The 20122-nt window shown below is 44.6% G+C and overlaps 1 protein-coding gene and 1 long non-coding RNA gene across 2 annotated transcripts in view; both read right to left on the bottom strand.

The window, feature by feature from the left end:
- The window catches only part of LOC308571467, a 150852-nt gene that overhangs the window by 6039 nt on the left and 124691 nt on the right, over positions 1-20122 (bottom strand). The gene's annotated exons all lie outside the window — the stretch shown is intronic.
- On the bottom strand, positions 16935-20115 carry ALG2 (ALG2 alpha-1,3/1,6-mannosyltransferase; the record flags this gene model as incomplete). The annotated part of the gene is made up of 2 exons (XM_081166541.1): positions 16935-18072; positions 19513-20115. 2 exons carry the CDS (start codon positions 20113-20115, stop codon positions 17170-17172), a joined length of 1506 nt encoding a protein of 501 aa, XP_081022667.1. The 3' UTR covers positions 16935-17169.

Here is a 20122-nt window from a genome sequence, read left to right on the forward strand (position 1 = left end):
ACGTTTTAAATCTGTCCTCAGACTTCCAGGTACAATCGGACGCGGCCGGATCCATAGGCTTCGGCCTGTACTTCAAGGGGCGTTGGTGTGCTCAGCGTTGGCCGATGGCTTGGTTAGGCCAGGCCATCACACGGGATCTCACCTTTCTTGAGTTCTTTCCTATAGTGGTGGCCGTTCACATTTGGACGGAGGAGTTCCGGGACCACCGTGTGTGCTTCAGGACCGACAACCTGGCGGTGGTGAACATTCTTGCCAGGCAGTCATCTCGGTCTGAGAGGGTTTCCTCCCTTTTGCGGGCCTTCGTCCTCCGTTGCCTTGAGTACAATATAATATTTTCAGCCAAATTTGTACCTGGAGCCAATAATGATATAGCCGATGCCTTGTCTCGATTCCAGATTCCTCGCTTCCGGTCGCTTGCACCTGGAGCACAACAGTTGCCCGAACCCTTTCCGGAGTACCTGTGGAACGTTGGAGACGCAAAGTGATACAGGGAGTATTAGCGTCCGTAGCACCTTCTACGCTCAGGTCATACAAGAAGGCCTGGAGTGATTTCATGGGTTTCAGGTTTAGGTTATCCGGGCTCTCATATAATGTGCCTCCCACCACAGACGACGTTTTACAGTATCTTTCGCATCTCGACGACTTGGGACGTGCCCCAAAAACTTTAAAGATTCATGTAGCAGCTATCAGTTTCTTTTCAAAAGCTACATTTGCTCATGACCCGTGTAGCGACTTCATGATACGTAGGGCTATCGAGGGTTGGAGCAGGTTACAGCCTCCCAGGGACGAAGGCCGTAAGCCGATTTCCTACGGGTTGTTGTCCCAAATTCGCAAAAAACTCAGGTTGATTTGCTGGTCCAGGTTCGAAGCACGCCTTTTTTCTGCGGCATATTCTATCGCCTTTTTCGGCGCACTAAGGGTTGGGGAGGTTGTGTTTGAAGTTAGTGCACGGGGTTCAAACCGCGGACTCCAGTGCGAGGATGTGCAGCTGTCTAGCTCTTCTGTGTCAGTGCTCATACGACAGTCCAAGACCGATCAGGCTGGCAAGGGTGTCCTGGTCAAACTCTCAGCGTCAACACAGCAGGGCCCATGTCCGGTAAAGGACACTAGGCGGTATCTCGACCTTAGGCCACCTGGCCCAGGTCCGTTTTTGATTCACGAGGATGGGTCGCCCATGTCGAGATACCAATTCACCAGGGTGCTGCGCAAGGCGATTGAGGCCTGTGGGCTATCTGCCCAGGAGTACGCTGCTCACTCTTTTAGGATTGGTGCCGCAACCACGGCTGTGCACTTAGGGCTACCGGCGGATAGGATCAAAGAAATGGGCCGTTGGAGATCAAATGCTTATAAGTCTTACATTCGCTAGTACGCCTCCAGTCGCTGGGCCCCACTCACCTGCCGTCTTTCTGTCTTTACTCCTAGTGTTGCTCAGAAGAAATGTGTGGATCTGCGGCCACAGTATTGTTCATTGGGCCCGCGTACGTGCAGCAAGTTGCGGCCTGGCACTTAACCTTGGCCTCCCAAATGATGTCCGAGTTTCCTGGTTTGCGAGAAGAGGCATGCGATGGGAGGAGCTGATGCCCTTGCTCCGGGAGAAAGTAGCCAATTGTGGCCCTCCCGACGCCATCGTGATACAGTTGGGAGAGAATGACCTAACCAGCAGAAAGAGTGTGGACTTATTGGGGAGCATTAAAAGAGACTTGAATACTTTGGCAGCCTTGTGCCCCAGAACGATGGTGTTCTGGTCCTCCTTCCTGAAAAGACTCGAGTGGCGCGGAGCGCAAAATTGTTTGGCCATTGAAAGAACCAGGAAACTCGTAAATCGGGCGGTAGCCCGTTGGGTGCGCTTTATGTCTGGCCGTGTCATCCGGCATGATCGTATTCGTATTAGCGACCAAGCGCTATACCAGGAAACTCGTAAATCGGGCGGTAGCCCGTTGGGTGCGCTTTATGTCTGGCCGTGTCATCCGGCATGATCGTATTCGTATTAGCGACCAAGCGCTATACCGGAATGATGGTGTCCACTTATCGGACTTGGGGAGCGACATTTGGCTAGCTAGTGTCAGCAAAAGCATCTGGGATTGGTTGCAGCAGTGAGGGTATTGGCGGCGAGCCTTTGGCTCGGGTGGCGGTTAGGCATTGGAATAATGTGTTGTGGTGTGTCGAAGTGCTAGGTGTGGCCATCGCCTATGCCTTCAATTTTTTAGGGGTATTCCGTTAAAGGAATCTGGGGGTCGTGTATCCGTCCGATGCCTGCTTGGCGGGAGGCCTTGGCACGACCCTCGGTGACAACAGGGGTGAGCCTAGAGTCGGATCAGCATCGACAGGCTCCACCTACTGGTTGAATAACCCATCGTCCAATGCCTAAGCCAATACCTTTTCCATTGCTGTAACCAATAAAGTTGTGGCCTTTTCTTGCCCATTAACCATATATCACGTGTCCTTGTGTCTTTATTTCACCACACGGGGGTCGGGTCCTCGAACCACAAAGACTCTCCTCCCTGAAAGAGAGGGGAGGGGTTGTGGTCGGGAGCCTGAGCCCCGCCTAGCAGGGGGCGTAGCCCCCTGCCTCCAGCTCACCTGGCTGGCGCTCACGCCCCCTCGGAGGGCCACCCAACCAGGTGCCACTGAGGGGGCGTGTTCAGCAGCTTTTGCTGCAGCGACAGCCTTTCCCCGGCCTCATTCTCCGTCGTCGCCTCTTCGGGAAGTCACCCACCCTCCACTCCCTATTAGTCAGGGCTTAGGTTTTTTGGCCTTGCTATGGACCTTAGGTTGGTCGCCCCGGTTGCTTGGGGGGCCTGGTAGGAGTTTTTCCACTTGGCACTAGGCTATTTGGTTTTTTCGCCTACCTCGTAGCAATCGTCACAACTTTTTGCGGTATTGGTGGGTAGGTTAGGCATTGGAATAATGTGTTGTGGTGTGTCGAAGTGCTAGGTGTGGCCATCGCCTATGCCTTCAATTTTTTAGGGGTATTCCGTTAAAGGAATCTGGGGGTCGTGTATCCGTCCGATGCCTGCTTGGCGGGAGGCCTTGGCACGACCCTCGGTGACAACAGGGGTGAGCCTAGAGTCGGATCAGCATCGACAGGCTCCACCTACTGGTTGAATAACCCATCGTCCAATGCCTAAGCCAATACCTTTTCCATTGCTGTAACCAATAAAGTTGTGGCCTTTTCTTGCCCATTAACCATATATCACGTGTCCTTGTGTCTTTATTTCACCACACGGGGGTCGGGTCCTCGAACCACAAGCTTTACAGCCAGACAACTAGGAATGTTCTGTGCAAAATGGCATTGAATTCAATGCATCTCATTGAGATTCAGCGCCATCACATAGAGGAAATTCTGTAAGAAGTGTGGATATTTGATTTGTGACAGCCCAAAGTTTATTGTGGGGTGCACAGACCCCATTTTCTATTTGTCACTGTCATTTGAGTTAATCACATATTCGGTGAGTGTTGCACATATACAGAAGTTCTGAAAGGAGAAAATGATTGTACGTCGAAGGGGAACATCCCCTCTGTTATGTACTGAAGTTCTCACCCTGGGCCAGCAGGGGGATACTGCAGATAGTTTTCACTCAGGTCTGCATATGCAAATAAGGAATTGAAAATGACGTTCAGTGGTTGGAAAGTTACAGAAAGTTGTTACTGTTGCGTTGTAGTGGAGCTCTATATAAGCAGGTTGGCTGAACCCTTCAGTTCAGTTCTGTTCTGGCCTGTGAATAAACAAGAGCTGTCTGAAGAATCGCTGTGTCGTCTGATATGTTCACTCACAACTTAACACCCTCGTCATGGTAATATAAGTTATGGGGTAGGCTAAGTTTGCTTTGGTTTCGGGAACATATACATTTTAATTCTTTTTAACTGGTTTCTGAAAAAGCTGTGTTTAGAATTGCCATTCATCTCAAGAACTGCTGTTCACCATCTTCAGCATTGTCCCTGTTATGTACTGAAGTTCTTATGCAAATAAGGGATTGAAAGTGATCGAAAGTCCTTATGCAAATAAGGGATCAAAAGTGGCGCTCAGTGATTGGATAGTTTTAGAAAGTTGTTACAGTTACATTATATTGTTATTGTATTGTTATATTGTTATTACATTGTATTGTTCCTTTCCAAGGAACTTATTGTTTATCTGGTTGACTGTCCAAATGAAAAATTATTTATTACCCAGGACCTCCTTTCTTATTTCTTCTATTTTTTTTATTTTTAAGCACAGTTTAACCAAATAATATTGTATTTTATTTTGATTTTTTAAAAGAATAAGAATAAGTTTGTATACCATTTAAAATACTTATTTAAAATGTGGTAAAATTATTTTTTTAATAAATAAATGTCATTTGCCTTGCAAACTACTAAAATTACATTCACATTACTTTTAAGTTACATCTGGGAGAAAGCCCCAGTGTATTCAGTAGGACTTACTTCTGAGTAGACATGGTTATGGCTACATTGTAAGTTGTAATGCTTGTTTGCCTGATTGTTAATTAACCATCAGCTCAGTTCAAGACCATGCTGACAGACTGCTCATGTTTTTGTCTGAAGGGGAACAGATCTATTTGGTTAATTCATCCAAGGTTACCTATAGTGGGCATTAAAAGCTATGGTAAATGACGTAAACTGAGAGCCAGGATCCCAATCCACATAAAAATGCATATAGCTCTACTGTATTGCCAGTGGACATAACTATTTACTAACTACTAATATCTGAGAGATGAGACATCGCTAAAGCAAACCCCTCTGAAACTCCACATGGAATGGTAATTCTATTCCCTTTAGATTTTTCCCCTGTGCTATTAATCTCCCAACTTCTTTCCAAGTCAGTAAAACACATTATCTGAATAATCATAATGCTGTTAACATCCTTGTGTATCTACTATTTATGCTCCTCTTTATGCAAAGTAGATGCTGTTTTCAATCTCAGAGCTTTAAGATGCTGTATATTAGCAATTTTTGTCAGAAATATGCCAGCAGGTCAGCAGAATAGAATACTAGAGCAATGTGCACCACACTATCTCTCTCTCTCTGTGTGTGTATTTAAAATTTAGAAATCAGCTAACTATTGTTGAAAGATGCATTCTTCATTGTCTGCATCAGCCTGACAGAATAGGAAGACTTTCAGCAGGCGTTTAAAAGCTGAAACAGAAGGCACCTGCAAAATCTCCACAATATTATGCCAATGGCAGTCAGAGAATCATAGAATTGTAGAGTTGGAAGGGACCACTAGGGTCATCTAGTCCAACCCCCTGCAACACAGAAACCTTTTGCCCAGTGAGGGGCTCAAACCCACGACCGTGAGATAAAGAGTCCCCTGCTCTACCGCTTGTTGTTGTTGTAGTCAAATGAGCCTCATCAACTTGGGGAATGACCAGCGATGTTCCTGCAGAAGGTGTCTGCAGAGGTCACTCCCCTGTTGAAGCCTCACTTCCTGGGGGCGCCGGCGCATGGCATCCCACCACCTGAGGCAACTGCTTCAGCCCACCTCATGGGTGGGCCGGCCCTGGATGCCAGTTCTGGGTTTGGGATATGAATATATATTGTGTATTAAGTTTAGAGTCAGGACAGAGGATATTGACAAATTGCAGATTTGATTATGAATTGGCTTACTTTTGACAAATGAATCCACTAATCAGCAGATTAAACTGAATAGTTCATTGTATTTAAAATGGGTGCTAAATTGCACTGCCAGTTTTAAAAATTGGACAATTATCTAAAAAGAATTTCCCAGACAAATGTACATATAGATCATTTTGAGCAGTACTGCCAGGGTAGAATGTTCTTGCCTAGAAGATAACTTTTAAAACCATTTAAGCCACAGAGTTTATACTTACTCACATTACTTTGCCCACAGCAAACACCTTAGCCAAACTCTTTGTTCCAAGCAGGTTACTTACATTTGTGCTTCTATCTGCTCTCACAATTTAATGGCTGGCCCTAGGCCACAGTTTTCTCTTTCTGGCTGCAGAAGTCGATTTCACTGATGTCCAAATTGTGGTTCCATCACTTTCTGGTATCCGTTTCTTAAATCTGTTCTTATGGCCTGTCCACTTCCAAGTCATGTGTGTGTGAACATCCACAACGTATCATTTAAACATCTGCCAATTGTCATTTGCCAATTTTCACTCTGTGCCCATGAGTGAAAACCTGAGAGGCAGCCAGCTTCACCTGAACCACGTTTTAACCCTTTGGGGACCAAGGGCGGATCTACACTCATGGTTTATATTGTTAAGGAAGGGTTAAGGAATGGTTTTCAAAACTGTAAGGGACATGTTACATTTTGCTTGGAATGCTAATAATGTGTTATGAAAATGTGACACCAGAGGGCACACCAGGATCCGGCCCAAGCTGAGAGTGAAACCTTCATGTGAATATTCACAAGCAATTTATGGATAAAACAGTGTAAACTGAACTGTCCAAAATTACAATAGACAAGCAGGGGCTGGTTGAGGCTGCAGATGGCCAGGTACAAAAGTAGTGGACAGGCTCTGGAACTGATTTGGAGGCAGTGCAAAAGGCAACAATTGGCAGACACATTAGAAATAAGCAAGCAAGCAAAGGGATCATCTAGTACAGATATTCTCAACCTTGGGTCCCCAGATGTTGTTGGACTACAGCTCCCATCTTCCCTAGCTAGCGATGATGGGATTTGTAGTCCAGCAACATCTAGAGACCCACGGTTGAGAAAGACTCGTCTAGAATTACAACTGTCAGGTCCTCTCAGCAACATGGTGTGTTTAAGGTTAGTGGGTGTGTATTTTATTGGAGCTACATGCTATTTCACTACTTGGGGCTACACAAAACATGCAAATGAAGACTAAAATTTCCCACTGGTGGTTGTTGTTTTTGTTGTGTTGTTGTTGTTGTTATGTTTGCTAACTACCAGCCCCAGATGGCTGCTTTGGAAATATTGCTCTGAGAGAAAGTGTTTTCTTTCCATGCCTTTACCCTAACTTGTCCTCTTGAAGCAGCTACAGTGGTACCTCGGGTTACAGTCACATCAGGTTACGGACTCTGCTAACCCAGAAATAGTACCTTGGGTTAAGAACTTTGCTTCAGGATGAGAACAGAAATCTCACAGCAGCGGCGCAGTGGGAGCAGGAGCCCCATTAGCTAAAGTGGTGCTTCAGGTTAAGAACAGTTTCAGGTTAAGAATGGACCTCTGGGACGAATTAAGTTCTTAACCCGAGGTACCACTGTCTTAGTTTTGCTAAGGGTAACAGAGGTAACAAAACTCCCAAAGATTTGGCGATGGGGGTGGAAGAAACTCAGTTTTTGTTCCCTCTCCATTTCTTATTTTTTCCATCTTAAATTCAGTTCTTCACATTTTGCAGCAACTTGTGATATTTATATATTTGAACTTCATGAAAACATGTCAGCATTTCAGTGCTAACTGAAGGAGCGTCTCCACCCCCATCGTTCTGCCCGGACACTGAGGTCCAGCGCCAAGGGCCTTCTGGCAGTTCCCTCGCTGCGAGAAGCAAAGTTAAAGGGAACCAGGCAGAGGGCCTTCTCGGTGGTGTCACCCGCCCTGTGGAACAGCCTCCTGTCAGATGTCAAGGAGATAAATAACTACACAACTTTTAGAAGACATCTGAAAGCATTTAAAAGATATATGAAGGTAGATATCTAAAGGCTTCCTGTATCAGGAAGTTTTTACTGTTTGGTGTTTTATTATGTTTTTCTATGTGTTGGGCAGGGTATAAATAATAAAATCGTTGCTGCTGTTGTTGTTGTTCCCAAATAAATCAATTTTTATGTTCGGAAGTATTTCCCCCTGATATAATGCAGTTTGTATGTTGTTTTCACTAATATAGTCATTTTATGCACACTTTCCCCTAAAATATGCATTTCTGGGGGCGGGGGGGGGGAATTGGTTGGAAAACTGCATCACAAAATTTGGATAAATGTGAATTTTGAAGGATGGCTGCGTTTCAGTTTGCATATTGTTTTGGTCCCTCTTAAATGTGAAGTAAATCAAATATATCCCCATCTCTAAGACAAAGCTTTCTATGGCTGCAATACGAAGGAGTAAACCACTGAAAATAGGACTAAATGAGAGGAGGTGTAAAACCTTCATGCCACCTTTTCCCTTACATGGTAGACCCACACTTTCAACATCTTATAGGGCGTTTTAAACACTCATTTAAAAACTTTTTTATATTTAATACTTTATACACTTTTTAACCTATGTGCATACTGTGGGGAGAACATCCTATTTTATACTACATTATTACACATTTTATTTTTTAAAAAAACACATTTTGATTTTTCGTTGCATACTTCCTGCCAAAAGACAGGCAAATAAATGCACCTGGAAAAAGAAGAATATTGATATTAGTTGTGAAAGAGACTAAGCACACACAAAAGCTTTGAGACATCTGGTAAGATTATACTTTCATTATAAGACTGAAACTGAAACAGGCTTGGCTGAAACAGTGATCTGATGCAAAACATCTCTGTATTTTTTGTTGATGTTATCTTTCATGCCCATAGAATACATTAGGTTTTATTATGCATTTCCTCTTTGGGAGAAATATAAATCACAAGATATTTTCTGCACTTGCCAAATGAAATAGTCCCCCAGGACACAAAAATGTTTAAAACCTGCCTTGTATTGAAAGTTGCTAACAATTAAAATCAGAGACGTGTTTATGGAGAACCATAAATCACAGGACTAGGCTAAAATAGGCGTGTGTAAAAGTCTCTGTAGGATAAAAATTCTAGCAGTAAAATATAGGAAAACAAGAAAACATTATATATGGCTATAAGAACATTTTTGTGATACATGCTTTATCCTTCTTCCCATTGACGTAATGTTTTCTATGTAATTATGTGTACATAGACAAAAAAAATCAAACAAATATTAACAGGAAATAAGCATTGAGTACATATAGCATCAATCATTTATTGAAATAACTGAATAAAATATCATTAAACGACCTGATTATGTGGATTTGAATGGGGTACACAACCAATATATTGTTATAGATTAGAGGGGACCCAACTTAAACCCTAGAAATTAATAAATGTGAGCAATGCTAGAGGCCTGGCTGGAAAGGTTTTAAAGCCTGGCCCCGCTACACGGGAGACAGATTGAAGGAAAGGAAACACAAATTAGCTTGCCCCGTAGCTTGACCAATTGTGGCTATGAACGGCTAGGAGCTAGGTGGGGTCCTAGATATTTTTATTTTAAAAAAGTAGACTCACACACACACTGGCCATTTGTTTTAAATGTTCATTTGGGGGGTCTTGGAGGGGAGCACTGGCCCGCAATGGTGCCCATCTGAGTGGTGCTGCAACTGTGCACTGGCTCACTCTGGCTGAAGAAAAAGCACTGCATTTACCTAAAAAATACATGCTGATAAAGGCACAAAAATAAGCGCCCATTCTCCTGATCTTTCTGTGACTTTCTTCCACCTTGCGATTGTCTCTGCCAGGTAGGGAGCTGAGACTTTTGGCCCTGAGTGGCTAAGGGCCTGGAGCCAGGAAGTTCTGGGTTCAAATCTCCCTTCACCCTTGAACTTGCTTGGTGGTTTGAGACAAGCCTCATCTAGTGCCTCAGCCCTCCCCTCCGCTAGAAGAGGAGGGCAACAATTCTGGTTAATGAGTTCCCATTGATGGTGTTTCCATCTCAGGAGTTGCGCTAGAACAATGCTGAGCTTCAGACTCTCATATATTTCCCAAGGGGCTGAAACACCTGCATGAGTGCATTTATTTCCACCTTCTAAGTTTTTCTAGGAGTTCTGATTGATGCACCATTCAATAAATTCTGACCCTTTAATGAAAGTTGGCAGCTGATCACAAATATTAATCTTTTTATGTCCTGCTTTTGATAGTTAACATTTAAAAAAATTCTAATAACACTTTCATTGAAGACACTTTTTAATAAACACTTTCCACCATAAAGCCCTGCTTAAAAAGAGATTATTCAAGCAGCTTTTAAACAATTAGTCCTTTGAAAGATTTAATTGGGGAAGATAAACCTGTAGAGAATCTAATGGAGGCGCAGCTCTTTGCCACTCAAGATTATCTCTCTGTCACCCAGTGACCCAGCTTCTTCACACTACGTTTTAATTTTTGTACCAATTATACTGTATATGGATAATTCCTATTAGCATATTTATGGTCATTGCTTCATATTTATTGTCTGCACAACTCATTAATCTTCATCTAGTGTGTGGGGCTGACAGCTCAATCTATTTTGTAATCTTTGGGTGGCAGCCATACCCAGAAAGGGCTTTGTTTCCCTGTAAATAAACTGTGTTGGGACCAGAGGACAATGGTGCATCATATAGTGATTGACACAAGCCAGGGCTGCTAATCAAAAGTAGATTTTATTACCAGATGAGTCAAGTGCATTATGGGGCCATTGTTCTAGCACTGTCAGGGCAGGAGCGGATGTGGTCAGTCACCTCCTCAAGATGGGTTGATTGTTCTCCAAGATTACACAGTCGCCGTATTATCCAGCCCAGACAACAAGGCGACTCCCCCCGCAAACAGACACCTTTTGCAGAAACTGCCAGTGCATTAGGTTGATTTGAATTGCTAATATGTAATCTGTCTAGCACAGATGTGCAATGAATATTGGGATGTTTTGCATGTCAGTTGAGGAGGCTGAATGATGAGGTAGTGATTATTCAATGATGGCTACTGGACATTCGCCAGCGGTTGAGTTCTAGCACTTTCCTCTGACACTAATCAGATCATCTTGCAAAGACTCATTCCTTTTGTCGATTCAATGACAATTTATGTAAGAATTTAAGATGCCTCCTCTTCTAGTTAACACGGTTGGCAAAAATTTGGGTATTTTGATTTTTTTCCCCAAACACGCCCACCTCAAATAGAATAAAAACTTCACACACAGACATCTTACTTATTTATTTTAAAACTTCAATTTCCATTGGAATAAAATTACAAACATGTTCCAAGAGACTTGCCAAAGGCACCTCGTATTTAATGAAATGAATATATATATATATATAAATATTATTAAGAATAACCAGGGACATTGTTATCAAAGCATTCTATGAATGTGAGTCTAAAGACAAAATGATAACAGGTGCTATTATGACAGGAAACTATAGGTAGCAGAGCAGTGACCTGAAAAAAATCCCTGCAGTGTCTTTTACAGATACACACCAGCTGTATACTGTATAGTTTCAAAGCTGATTAAAAATATTTAATTGATCAATTACTTGTCTTTTAACTGATCAGTATTATATGTAATTGTTTTTTTATAATAATATTTATTAGTTTTCCAACAAATTGAACACAACACTACAAAAAACCCAAAAAGAAAAAACATACAATACAATACCAAAAAAAACACTGCAAAACACTAACATACAACTAACAAAACAAAACAAAAACCATTTAAAACACAGTCCAATTTCAATATCTTATCTTTCTTTCACTAATTTCCACGACCTCCTCACACCTCCCTTTTTGTATTCCACTTCTATTGTTTCAGCAATTCCTTTCCATCTTCCTCTGTTTTCTATCCTATAATTGTCTTAACACATTCTAACCTTATTTTTCCCTTTAATGCTCTATTAATCTATTTATACTTAATTCCTTATAACATTTCTACTAAAGCCATATAACTTCATTCCAACATTTTTCTAACATTCATTAATTTTACAGTATTTCTGTAAATAGTCTTTAAACTTTTTCCAGTCTTCTTCCACCGACTCTTCTCCCTGGTCTCGGATTCTGCCAGTCATTTCCGCCAATTCCATGTAGTCCATCAATTTCATCTGCCATTCTTCCCTGGTGGGTAAATCTTGTGTCTTCCAATATTTCGCGATGAGTATTCTTGCTGCTGTTGTTGCATACATAAAAAAAGTTCTATCCTTCTTTAACACCAATTGGCCGACCATGCCCAGGAGAAAGGCCTCTGGTTTCTTAAGGAAGGTATATTTAAATACCTTTTTCATTTCATTATAAATCATCTCCCAGAATGCCTTAATCCTTGGGCACGTCCACCAAAGGTGAAAGAATGTACCTTCAGTCTCATTACATTTCCAACATTTATTATCGGGCAAATGGTAGATTTTTTCAAGCTTAACTGGTGTCATGTACCACCTATAAATCATTTTCATTAAATTTTATCTTAGGGCATTACATGCCGTAAATTTCATACCTGTGGTCCATAACCGTTCCCAGTCAGCCATCATTATGTTATGTCCAACATCTTGTGCCCATTTAATCATAGCTGATTTCACCATTTCATCCTGAGTGTTCCATTTCAACAGCAAATTATACATTCTTGACAAATTCTTGGTTTTTGGATCTAACAATTCTGTTTCCAATTCTGATTTTTCCACCTGGAAACCAACTTTTTTGTCCAATTTGTATGTCTCCACAGTATTATATGTAATTGAAATAAACACAAATCCTACCAAAATTCCCCAATGCTTTCTTACTCATAGAAATGCAAGATACATAATTTAATAAATCCATTATTAGAAAACATTTTTATTCCATAATAGTAACACATCAAAAAAAATAGCTTCCAAAAATAAACAAGTTTCCCTTAAACTTTCAGCCGACATCAATTTAAAAATTATTCTGTTATTGAAATAAACCCCAACCAAGAAACTAATACTTACATTGATTACGGTATTTTCATGCTTAAAACCTGCAGCCCTACAAATGATTTACATGGGCATTTCAGGCTGAGATGAAGAAGTATTGGTGTCCTAACCAGTGAGACTGCAACAAAATGTTGCAGCATGGGGAGTGTTCCTTGTTCAGGATTTCAGCCACTCTATCCTCCACCCACATTTTTTCTTTTTCTTTTTTAAAAATAATCATTTTCACATTTTAAAAATATTTTAAACAAAAACTTTACAAATCAAATTTACTTTCCCTTCAACTTCCTTCCGCTCCTATTTACTAATTTTCCCCTAGGTTCTCCCTAGTTATCTCTTACTGCATGTGTTCATATCAGTCCTGCTAATGTTCTAGATTTGTTTATCTTCAGATAATGAATAATTCTTCCCCACTCTATTTTTAAAAGTCTTTCTTCTTGGTTTCTTATTCTTTCAGTAAGTTTTGCCATTTCTGCATACTCCATTAATTTAATTGCCCATCTTCTTTTGTTGGAACTGTTTCTTCCTTCCATTTTGGGGCATAAATCATTCCGGCAGCATACGTAGTTTTTTTCCCTGTTCGCTGGGTACTTCTCCACTGATTATACCTAAAATAAAAGCTTGTGGGTTTTCCCCACAAAGGTTATCTTCTTCATTTTTTTCAACTCATTATAAATCATTTCCCAGAAGGTTCTTGCTATCTTACATGAACACCACATATGGAAAAAGTACCTTCTTTCTCTCTACATTTCCAACAGGTATCCAATTACCGTATTTTTCGCCCCATAAGACGCACCGGCCCATAAGACGCACCTAGATTTTAGGGGGGGAAATAAAGGAAAAAAAATTTATTTCCCCCCCAGGTGCGCTGCGCTAATCCAGAAGCTTGGGGCAAGCTGAGGTCAGCGCGCCCCAAGCTTCTGCGTGCCGGCAAGCAGTCCGCTGCCGCCCCAAGCCTCCCGCACCCGGCAGGAGGTCCCGCTGGGTGCGCAAGGCTTGGGGCGGCAGCGGACTGCTTGCGCGCACCTAGAAGCTTGGGGCGTGCTGAGCTCAGCACGCCCCAAGCTTCTGCATGCCGGCAAGCAGTCCGCTGCCGCCCCAAGCCTCCCGCACCTGGCAGGAGGTCCCGCCGGGTGCGCGAGGCTTGGGGCGGCAGCGGACTGCTTGCGCGCACCTAGAAGCTTGGGGCCAGCTGAGCTCAGCCCGCCCCAAGCTTCTAGGTGCGCGCAAGCAGTCCACTGCCGCCCCAAGCCTCGCGCACCCAGCGGGACCTCCTGCCGGGTGCGGGAGGCTTGGGGCGGCAGCGGACTGCTTGCGCGCACCGAGAAGCTTGGGGCCGGCTGAGCTCAGCTGGCCCCAAGCTTCTCGGTGCGCGCAAGCAGTCCGCTGCCGCCCCAAGCCTCGCGCACCCGGTGGGACCTCCTGCCGGGTGCGCGAGGCTTGCAGACACTCGCCCGAAGCAGGGGGAGCCCTCCAGAGGGCTCCCCGTGCTTCGGGCGACAGGCTGCCGCCCCAAGCCTCGCGCACCCGGTCGGACCTCCTGCCGGGCGCGCGAGGCTTGCAGGCATTCGCCCCATAAGACGCACCCCGATTTCCCCTTCATTTTTGGAGGGGAAAAAGTGCGTCTTATGGGGCGAAAAATACGGTACAACTTATACATTTTTGCCAATTTACTAGGAGTCAGATACCATCGATACATCATTTTCAAATAATTTTCTCTATTTGTGTAACATGCTGTAAATTTCAAATCCACATTCCACAACCTTTCCCATTGTTTCCCATTCTAGAAGCATTTTAGACCTCATCTTTTGATTGTTGCTTAACAGGTCTTTTTCTAATTCTCCACCCCCATTTTCCCATGCTTTATGCCAGTTCTCACTGGTCTGTTTTGAAGTTTTCATCTAAAATATTTTTTAAATTTTTCATTTCTGCAGACTTTGAGGTTCCCACAAGCCTGTCTGGCCACATAAGCAACAGTATTCACAGCATGAACCTCACAAATGATGGTCTAGGGGTCAATGTACCGGGTATGTAGTTTGCACCTCCGTATTTAAAACTGGTGACTTCAAATTAGAGACCAGCTTCAAGGAAGAGCAACTGGAATTATCAAAGGTATGAGAATGTTTAGTGTAGCCTGAGAAGTGTGTAGAGCAATGCTATGCAGAGTTGTTCACAAGAAAATCTAGTCACATGCAAAAGCTTGCAGATTTATGATTTCTTGAATGAAATGATAATATTTCACAAATATGTGACGCAAAAGTGGGAGAGGATTATTTAAAGAGTGTCACCACCCTAGGTGCACCTATAGACCTATAGCACACTGGAGGTATGTGGGCCTGCCAACAGAACATGATCTGTGCTTTCCTTCTGTATGCTCAACCATACTGGGACTTGCAAATAAATGCAAATATTGCAAAACACCATAGGCCGGTTGTGACCTCCTTCCAAAAGCAGCTCAGGTCTACACCACTCAGAGAAGTGAGAACATGCCACTATTCCTCTACCACTGCTTACTGTTCTCAGGTATCTTGACATTTTAAAGGGACCCCTGACCATTAGGTCCAGTCATGACGAACTCTGGGGTCGCGGCACTCATCTCGCTTTACTGGCCGAGGGAGCCAGCGTACAGCTTCTGGGTCATGTGGCCAGCAGGACTAAGCTGCTTCTGTCAAACTAGAGCAGCACACAGAAACACCGTTTACCTTCCCGCCAGAGTGGTACCTATTTATCTACTTGCACTTCGTGCTTTCGAACTGCTAGGTGGGCAGGAGCAGGGACCGAGCAACGGGAGCTCAGCCAGCGGTCCTCATCTGAGGGCCTTCTTCAGGTACTCCTCACAAGGTTTCCATTTGTAGCATGCTCTCCCCAGAGAGGCCTGCCTGGCACCCTCATTACATATCTTTAGGCTCCAGATGAAAACATTCCTCTCCCAGGCCTTTGGCTTATTAAACAAGCGCGTTTCTCCGCTGTCCCGGACGGCTTTTGAAGGCAGGCGGGGGGGGGCAAAGACTTTCGCCCCCCGCCCGCCTTCAGAAGAGGTCCAGGACCTCTTCTGAAGGCGGGCAGGGGGCAAAAGTCTTTGTCCCCCCTGCCTGCCTTCCCAGGGGCTTTTACATCGCCCCGGACAGCGGAGAAGTCCTCCGCTGTCCCGGGGTTTTTTAAAATGCTGGGGGTGGGAAGAAAAGCCCTTGTCCCCCCCCCCCAGCCTTCAGAAGAGGTCGGGGGACAGACTGTCCCCGGACCTGGTCTGAAGGCGGTTTCCATAGGAACGCATTAATTGATTTTCAATGCATTCCTATGGGAAACCGTGCATCGCAAGACGAAAAACTTGCGGAACGAATTAATTTCGTCTTGCGAGGCACCACTGTATTATACAATTAAAAACCATACAGCATTTAGCGGTGCATTAACAATTCCTACAAGCAGGAAACAACTTTTATGTGGCCTGCAATAACCCTCAGCAATTTTTAAGTTGTCAGTAAAGAGGGAGGAACTGAATACTGACCTCCAGTATTTCCCCTTCTCCTAGGGCAGTTTTCAAATTTCCTAGACTGACATTTGTCAATGGAATCCTATGCACTGCAGATTTGAGAGGTGCAGCGTCAACTAACATAGGCCACTTACTAGCGCATATCTAACATGCAATGCATGTTCAGGTAGATCAGTAATGGCAGGCAAGCTACATCATGCATTCTCACATTGAGGAAAGCCTCAGGTATTTTCTGGAAAGCTTTGTATTTTTTTAGGAACAGAATGAAAACCACTGATCTGGGGTATCTGTAACTTCCGTGGTTGTGGAGGTAAAGTGATTTGGGGTCATCTATAGAGTTTTGAGGCAACACAATGGATAACGCAATGTTTCATGATTAAGCTCCAATTGTTGGAATAGGGGTCACAAAATGAATTCTCTCCCTTATCAGATTGCCTATTGCTTTTAAAGGTTTTTTTGTTGCTTTGCGAGGAAATTGTATATACTGTAAATAGTTTTACCAATAAATGAAATGGAGTGAGCCTTGGCTTCCTTATCTAAAACACTTGGAACTACTTCAGTAATCATAGGTGTCATGGGCACCCACTGATTCTTCCATGCAACAAACCATGTCACTTTCCAAGACTGGCCTCTTATAGAATCATAGAATCATAGAGTTGGAAGAGACCACAAGGGCCATCGAGTCCAACCCCCTGCCAAGCAGGAAACACCATCAGAGCACTCCTGACATATGGTTGTCAAGCCTTATGTCAGGAGTGCTCTGATGGTGTTTCCTGCTTGGCAGGGGGTTGGACTCGATGGCCCTTGTGGTCTCTTCCAACTCTTGAAATAATGAATGATAGCATAAACAAGACTGATTATTTAATCTTCATTTTATTATTTTGCAGCACATAGTGCAAGACAAAGTATAAAAAATATCAAGAGACAAGTTCACTACCAGAGTAGTTTGTTATATGCCAGATTCAGTCTTAAGTGGTGGTCCAACACAGAGTCAGAAGAATCACATTAATAATCTTTTGGGATGCTAGTCCATCGGTGTAATAGAAAACCCAGCATTAAAAATCAAATGTCACATTATGCAGCTTGATTTTATTGTGCTAAGCTATGAACGTATTGATACAGCTTTTCAGTGAATGCTTCCAGTGAAAACTTTTCTAGAACTCTAGTTCTCCCAGCAGTCCCCATTGTCTTCTTTAAAGCAGGGTCTTTCACGAATTTCTCCATGGCTTCTGAAAACTGGGTTGGAAGAGGGTCACACAAGAAACCCGTCTTATTGTTTACAACTGATTCCAAAGGTCCCCCTGAGTTTACTGCGATGACTGGGCATCTCATGTACATAGCTTCTAAAGGAACTATGCCAAAGTGTTCATTACTTGGTGTATACAGCACACATGTGCAGTTACTAAGAAGAGCTATCTTCTGTGCATCAGAGAAAGATCTTAAGAATGTGATCTGCTCATCAATGCGAAGCTTGGCAACAACTGCTTTCAGTTCTTCATAATAGTCCACATTTTCTTGAACTGCTTCATCATAACCACCAGCCATAACCAAGTGAACATCCTTCCACTCCCGAGCATCGAGTTTACCCCGAAGGTCATGCAAAGCCTCTAATGCCAATACTAGATTCTTCTTCCTTTCATACCTATTGATGGAAAGAAACAAGAATCTCTTCCTGTTGGGAACTATGTTAGCTACATCTTCAGGAATAACCGTATCAAACACGTTGACATTCAAAGAAGGGTACAAGACATCTGGATTTATGTGAGATAAGGATTTGAAGGTTTCTTTGAAAACACCGGCTGTGTAAAAGCTGTTGACAAGAATACAGTCTGCCATGCCAGTAGTATACTCTTCCAACCAGTCCAGTGGAGCTCTGTAGATACGTTTAAGAAACGATTCCCTCTTGGTCAGAAGCTGATCAGGGAAGTGACAGTAAAACAAAATCTTCTTACGGATGCGGGCAAGACGGAGAAATGGAATGCATGCAGATACCTAGAAAAACAAAGAAATACGCCTAAGAAAGAAAACTGCTATACTGAATAAGTGCCTCTTATGCTTGACCAATTGCTACGTTTAGCTGTGTTTTATCTTGAACAACCCAAAGGAATGCGCTCTACGCTAGATGTTTAATCAGCAGTGTCAGCATAATCCAGAATGTCTAGTGTCAAATGGTGTTACCAACCTGCATTTGCCCCTAGTATTCCTTTTCATCTCTTCTCAGAGGTCAGAAAATATGACTTTGCTGCAAATTGCAGCTGAAGGAAGCAGCTGGAATGCAAGAAGCCTGGCTTAGTGTGTGTGTAATGTTTTAGGTGCTTTCCTTCGCTTGTTTGGAAAAGGAGTGGATGAGATGATAGTGGCCAGGGACCCTTCAGGGGAGCTGGTGGGACAGCAAGATGCCCCATCTTTCTAGAACTTTTGTCTCTGGCTCTTTAACAGCCGTTTGTATGGTAGCAACCACATAATAAGCAGATTTCTCCCTCTTCACTTTCTTTGCTGCAAGTAGCATGCATGTTTCCTGCTTGGCAGGGGGTTGGATTCGATGGCCCTTGTGGTCTATTCCAACTCTATGATTCTATGTATTTTTTAAGCACACTTTCCTGTGAGAAGGTCCCATTACCATCCATGGGCACTTACTATTTATTAAACTTGTGTACCACCCTTCATCCGAAGATCCCAGGCCAGTTCACGGCAGCGAATGACAAAATGACAATGCAAAATACATAATAAAACAAAAACCAAGGCTTATGCAGTGGCCCATTCATGAGGCAGGGTCCACAGAGGCAGAAGACGTTCCTTTCCCTCTCGTTCCTGATGCAGCGCTTTCCTTACTCCTTCTTCCCTGGCCGGGGGTGGGGTGGGGGGCGCAGAGATTTTCTAATTCGCCTCAGAAAAACGATAGCTCAGTTGGTAGACCACAAGACTCTCAATCTCAAGGCTGTGGGTTCAAGCCCCCAATTGGGCAAAAGATTACTGCATTGCAGGGGAGTTGTACTAGGACTCTTGTGGTCCCTTCCAAATCTACAATCAGGACCAGATTTAGGTTTCATGAGGCCCTAAGCTCCTGAAGGCAATGGGCCCTTTATATGTGATATTTGAGGGAGCAGGTGGGGCCCATTACTTACATCATAGGAGCCTACACAGCACAAAACACTGTTGCTGTACGTAGGTTTTATTGTATTTGTTTTTTATCTTATACTTTGGAAATGTACACCCACTTTTTCCCCCTTTAAATGTTTTTGGGGGGCCCCAAGACAGCGGGGCCCTAAACTGCAGCTTGTTTGGCTTATACGTAAACCCGGCCCTGTCTACACTCCTGTGATCCTATGGAATGTCTTGGGCCGGCTCTTCTGAGCGGATGTCGGATCCAGGAATGGTGGGGCCGGGCCCCCCAGGGGGCATCTAGTCCGACCCCCCCCCCGCCGCCCTCACCTGGTCGCAGACGAAGACGTCGACCTCCTCCCCGCTGAGCAGCAGGAGGCTGAGGGCCAGGCAGGCCATGCGGAGGGCGGCGCAGAGCGCGTGGCCCCTTCCCAGGACGCTCCGGGGCAGCCAGCCGCCCGCCGTGCGCACGTCCAGCCCGCGCGTCTCCGAGAAGCAGCGCGCCGGGTCGTAGCGGGGCGTCCACACCTGCACGCGGCAGCCCCGCGACGCCAGCGCCACGGCCGCGTCCACCACCAGCCGCTCCGCGCCGCCCAGGCCCAGGTCCGGGTGCAGGAAGGCCACCGACGGGCCCCGCGCCTCAGCGCCCTCAGCGCCCGCCATGGCCGCCAAGCCGCCGGTGCAGGCTTCTCTGCGCACGCGCCGGCCGCGCCAGGAGGGCCACGTCGACCTCCGGCGGAGGGGTGGCCGCGGCGGCGCCTGTCCCCCGCGGGGGTGCTGACTCTCGGCCGTCCTCGCAGCGCGGGAGAAAAGGCGGCGGCGCGGGGCAGGAAGGCGAAGAAGCCCGAGCCTGCTCGGCGGGGAGGTAGCGCTGCCCCCGCTGGTGGGGAAAAGGAAGAGGTTCGAGCCAGGCGCTGTGCTGGGCAGCCGCATCCTAGGG

The sequence above is a fragment of the Podarcis bocagei genome (assembly GCF_964188305.1).
Source record: "Podarcis bocagei genome assembly, chromosome: 13".
NCBI classification, from domain to species: domain Eukaryota; kingdom Metazoa; phylum Chordata; class Lepidosauria; order Squamata; family Lacertidae; genus Podarcis; species Podarcis bocagei.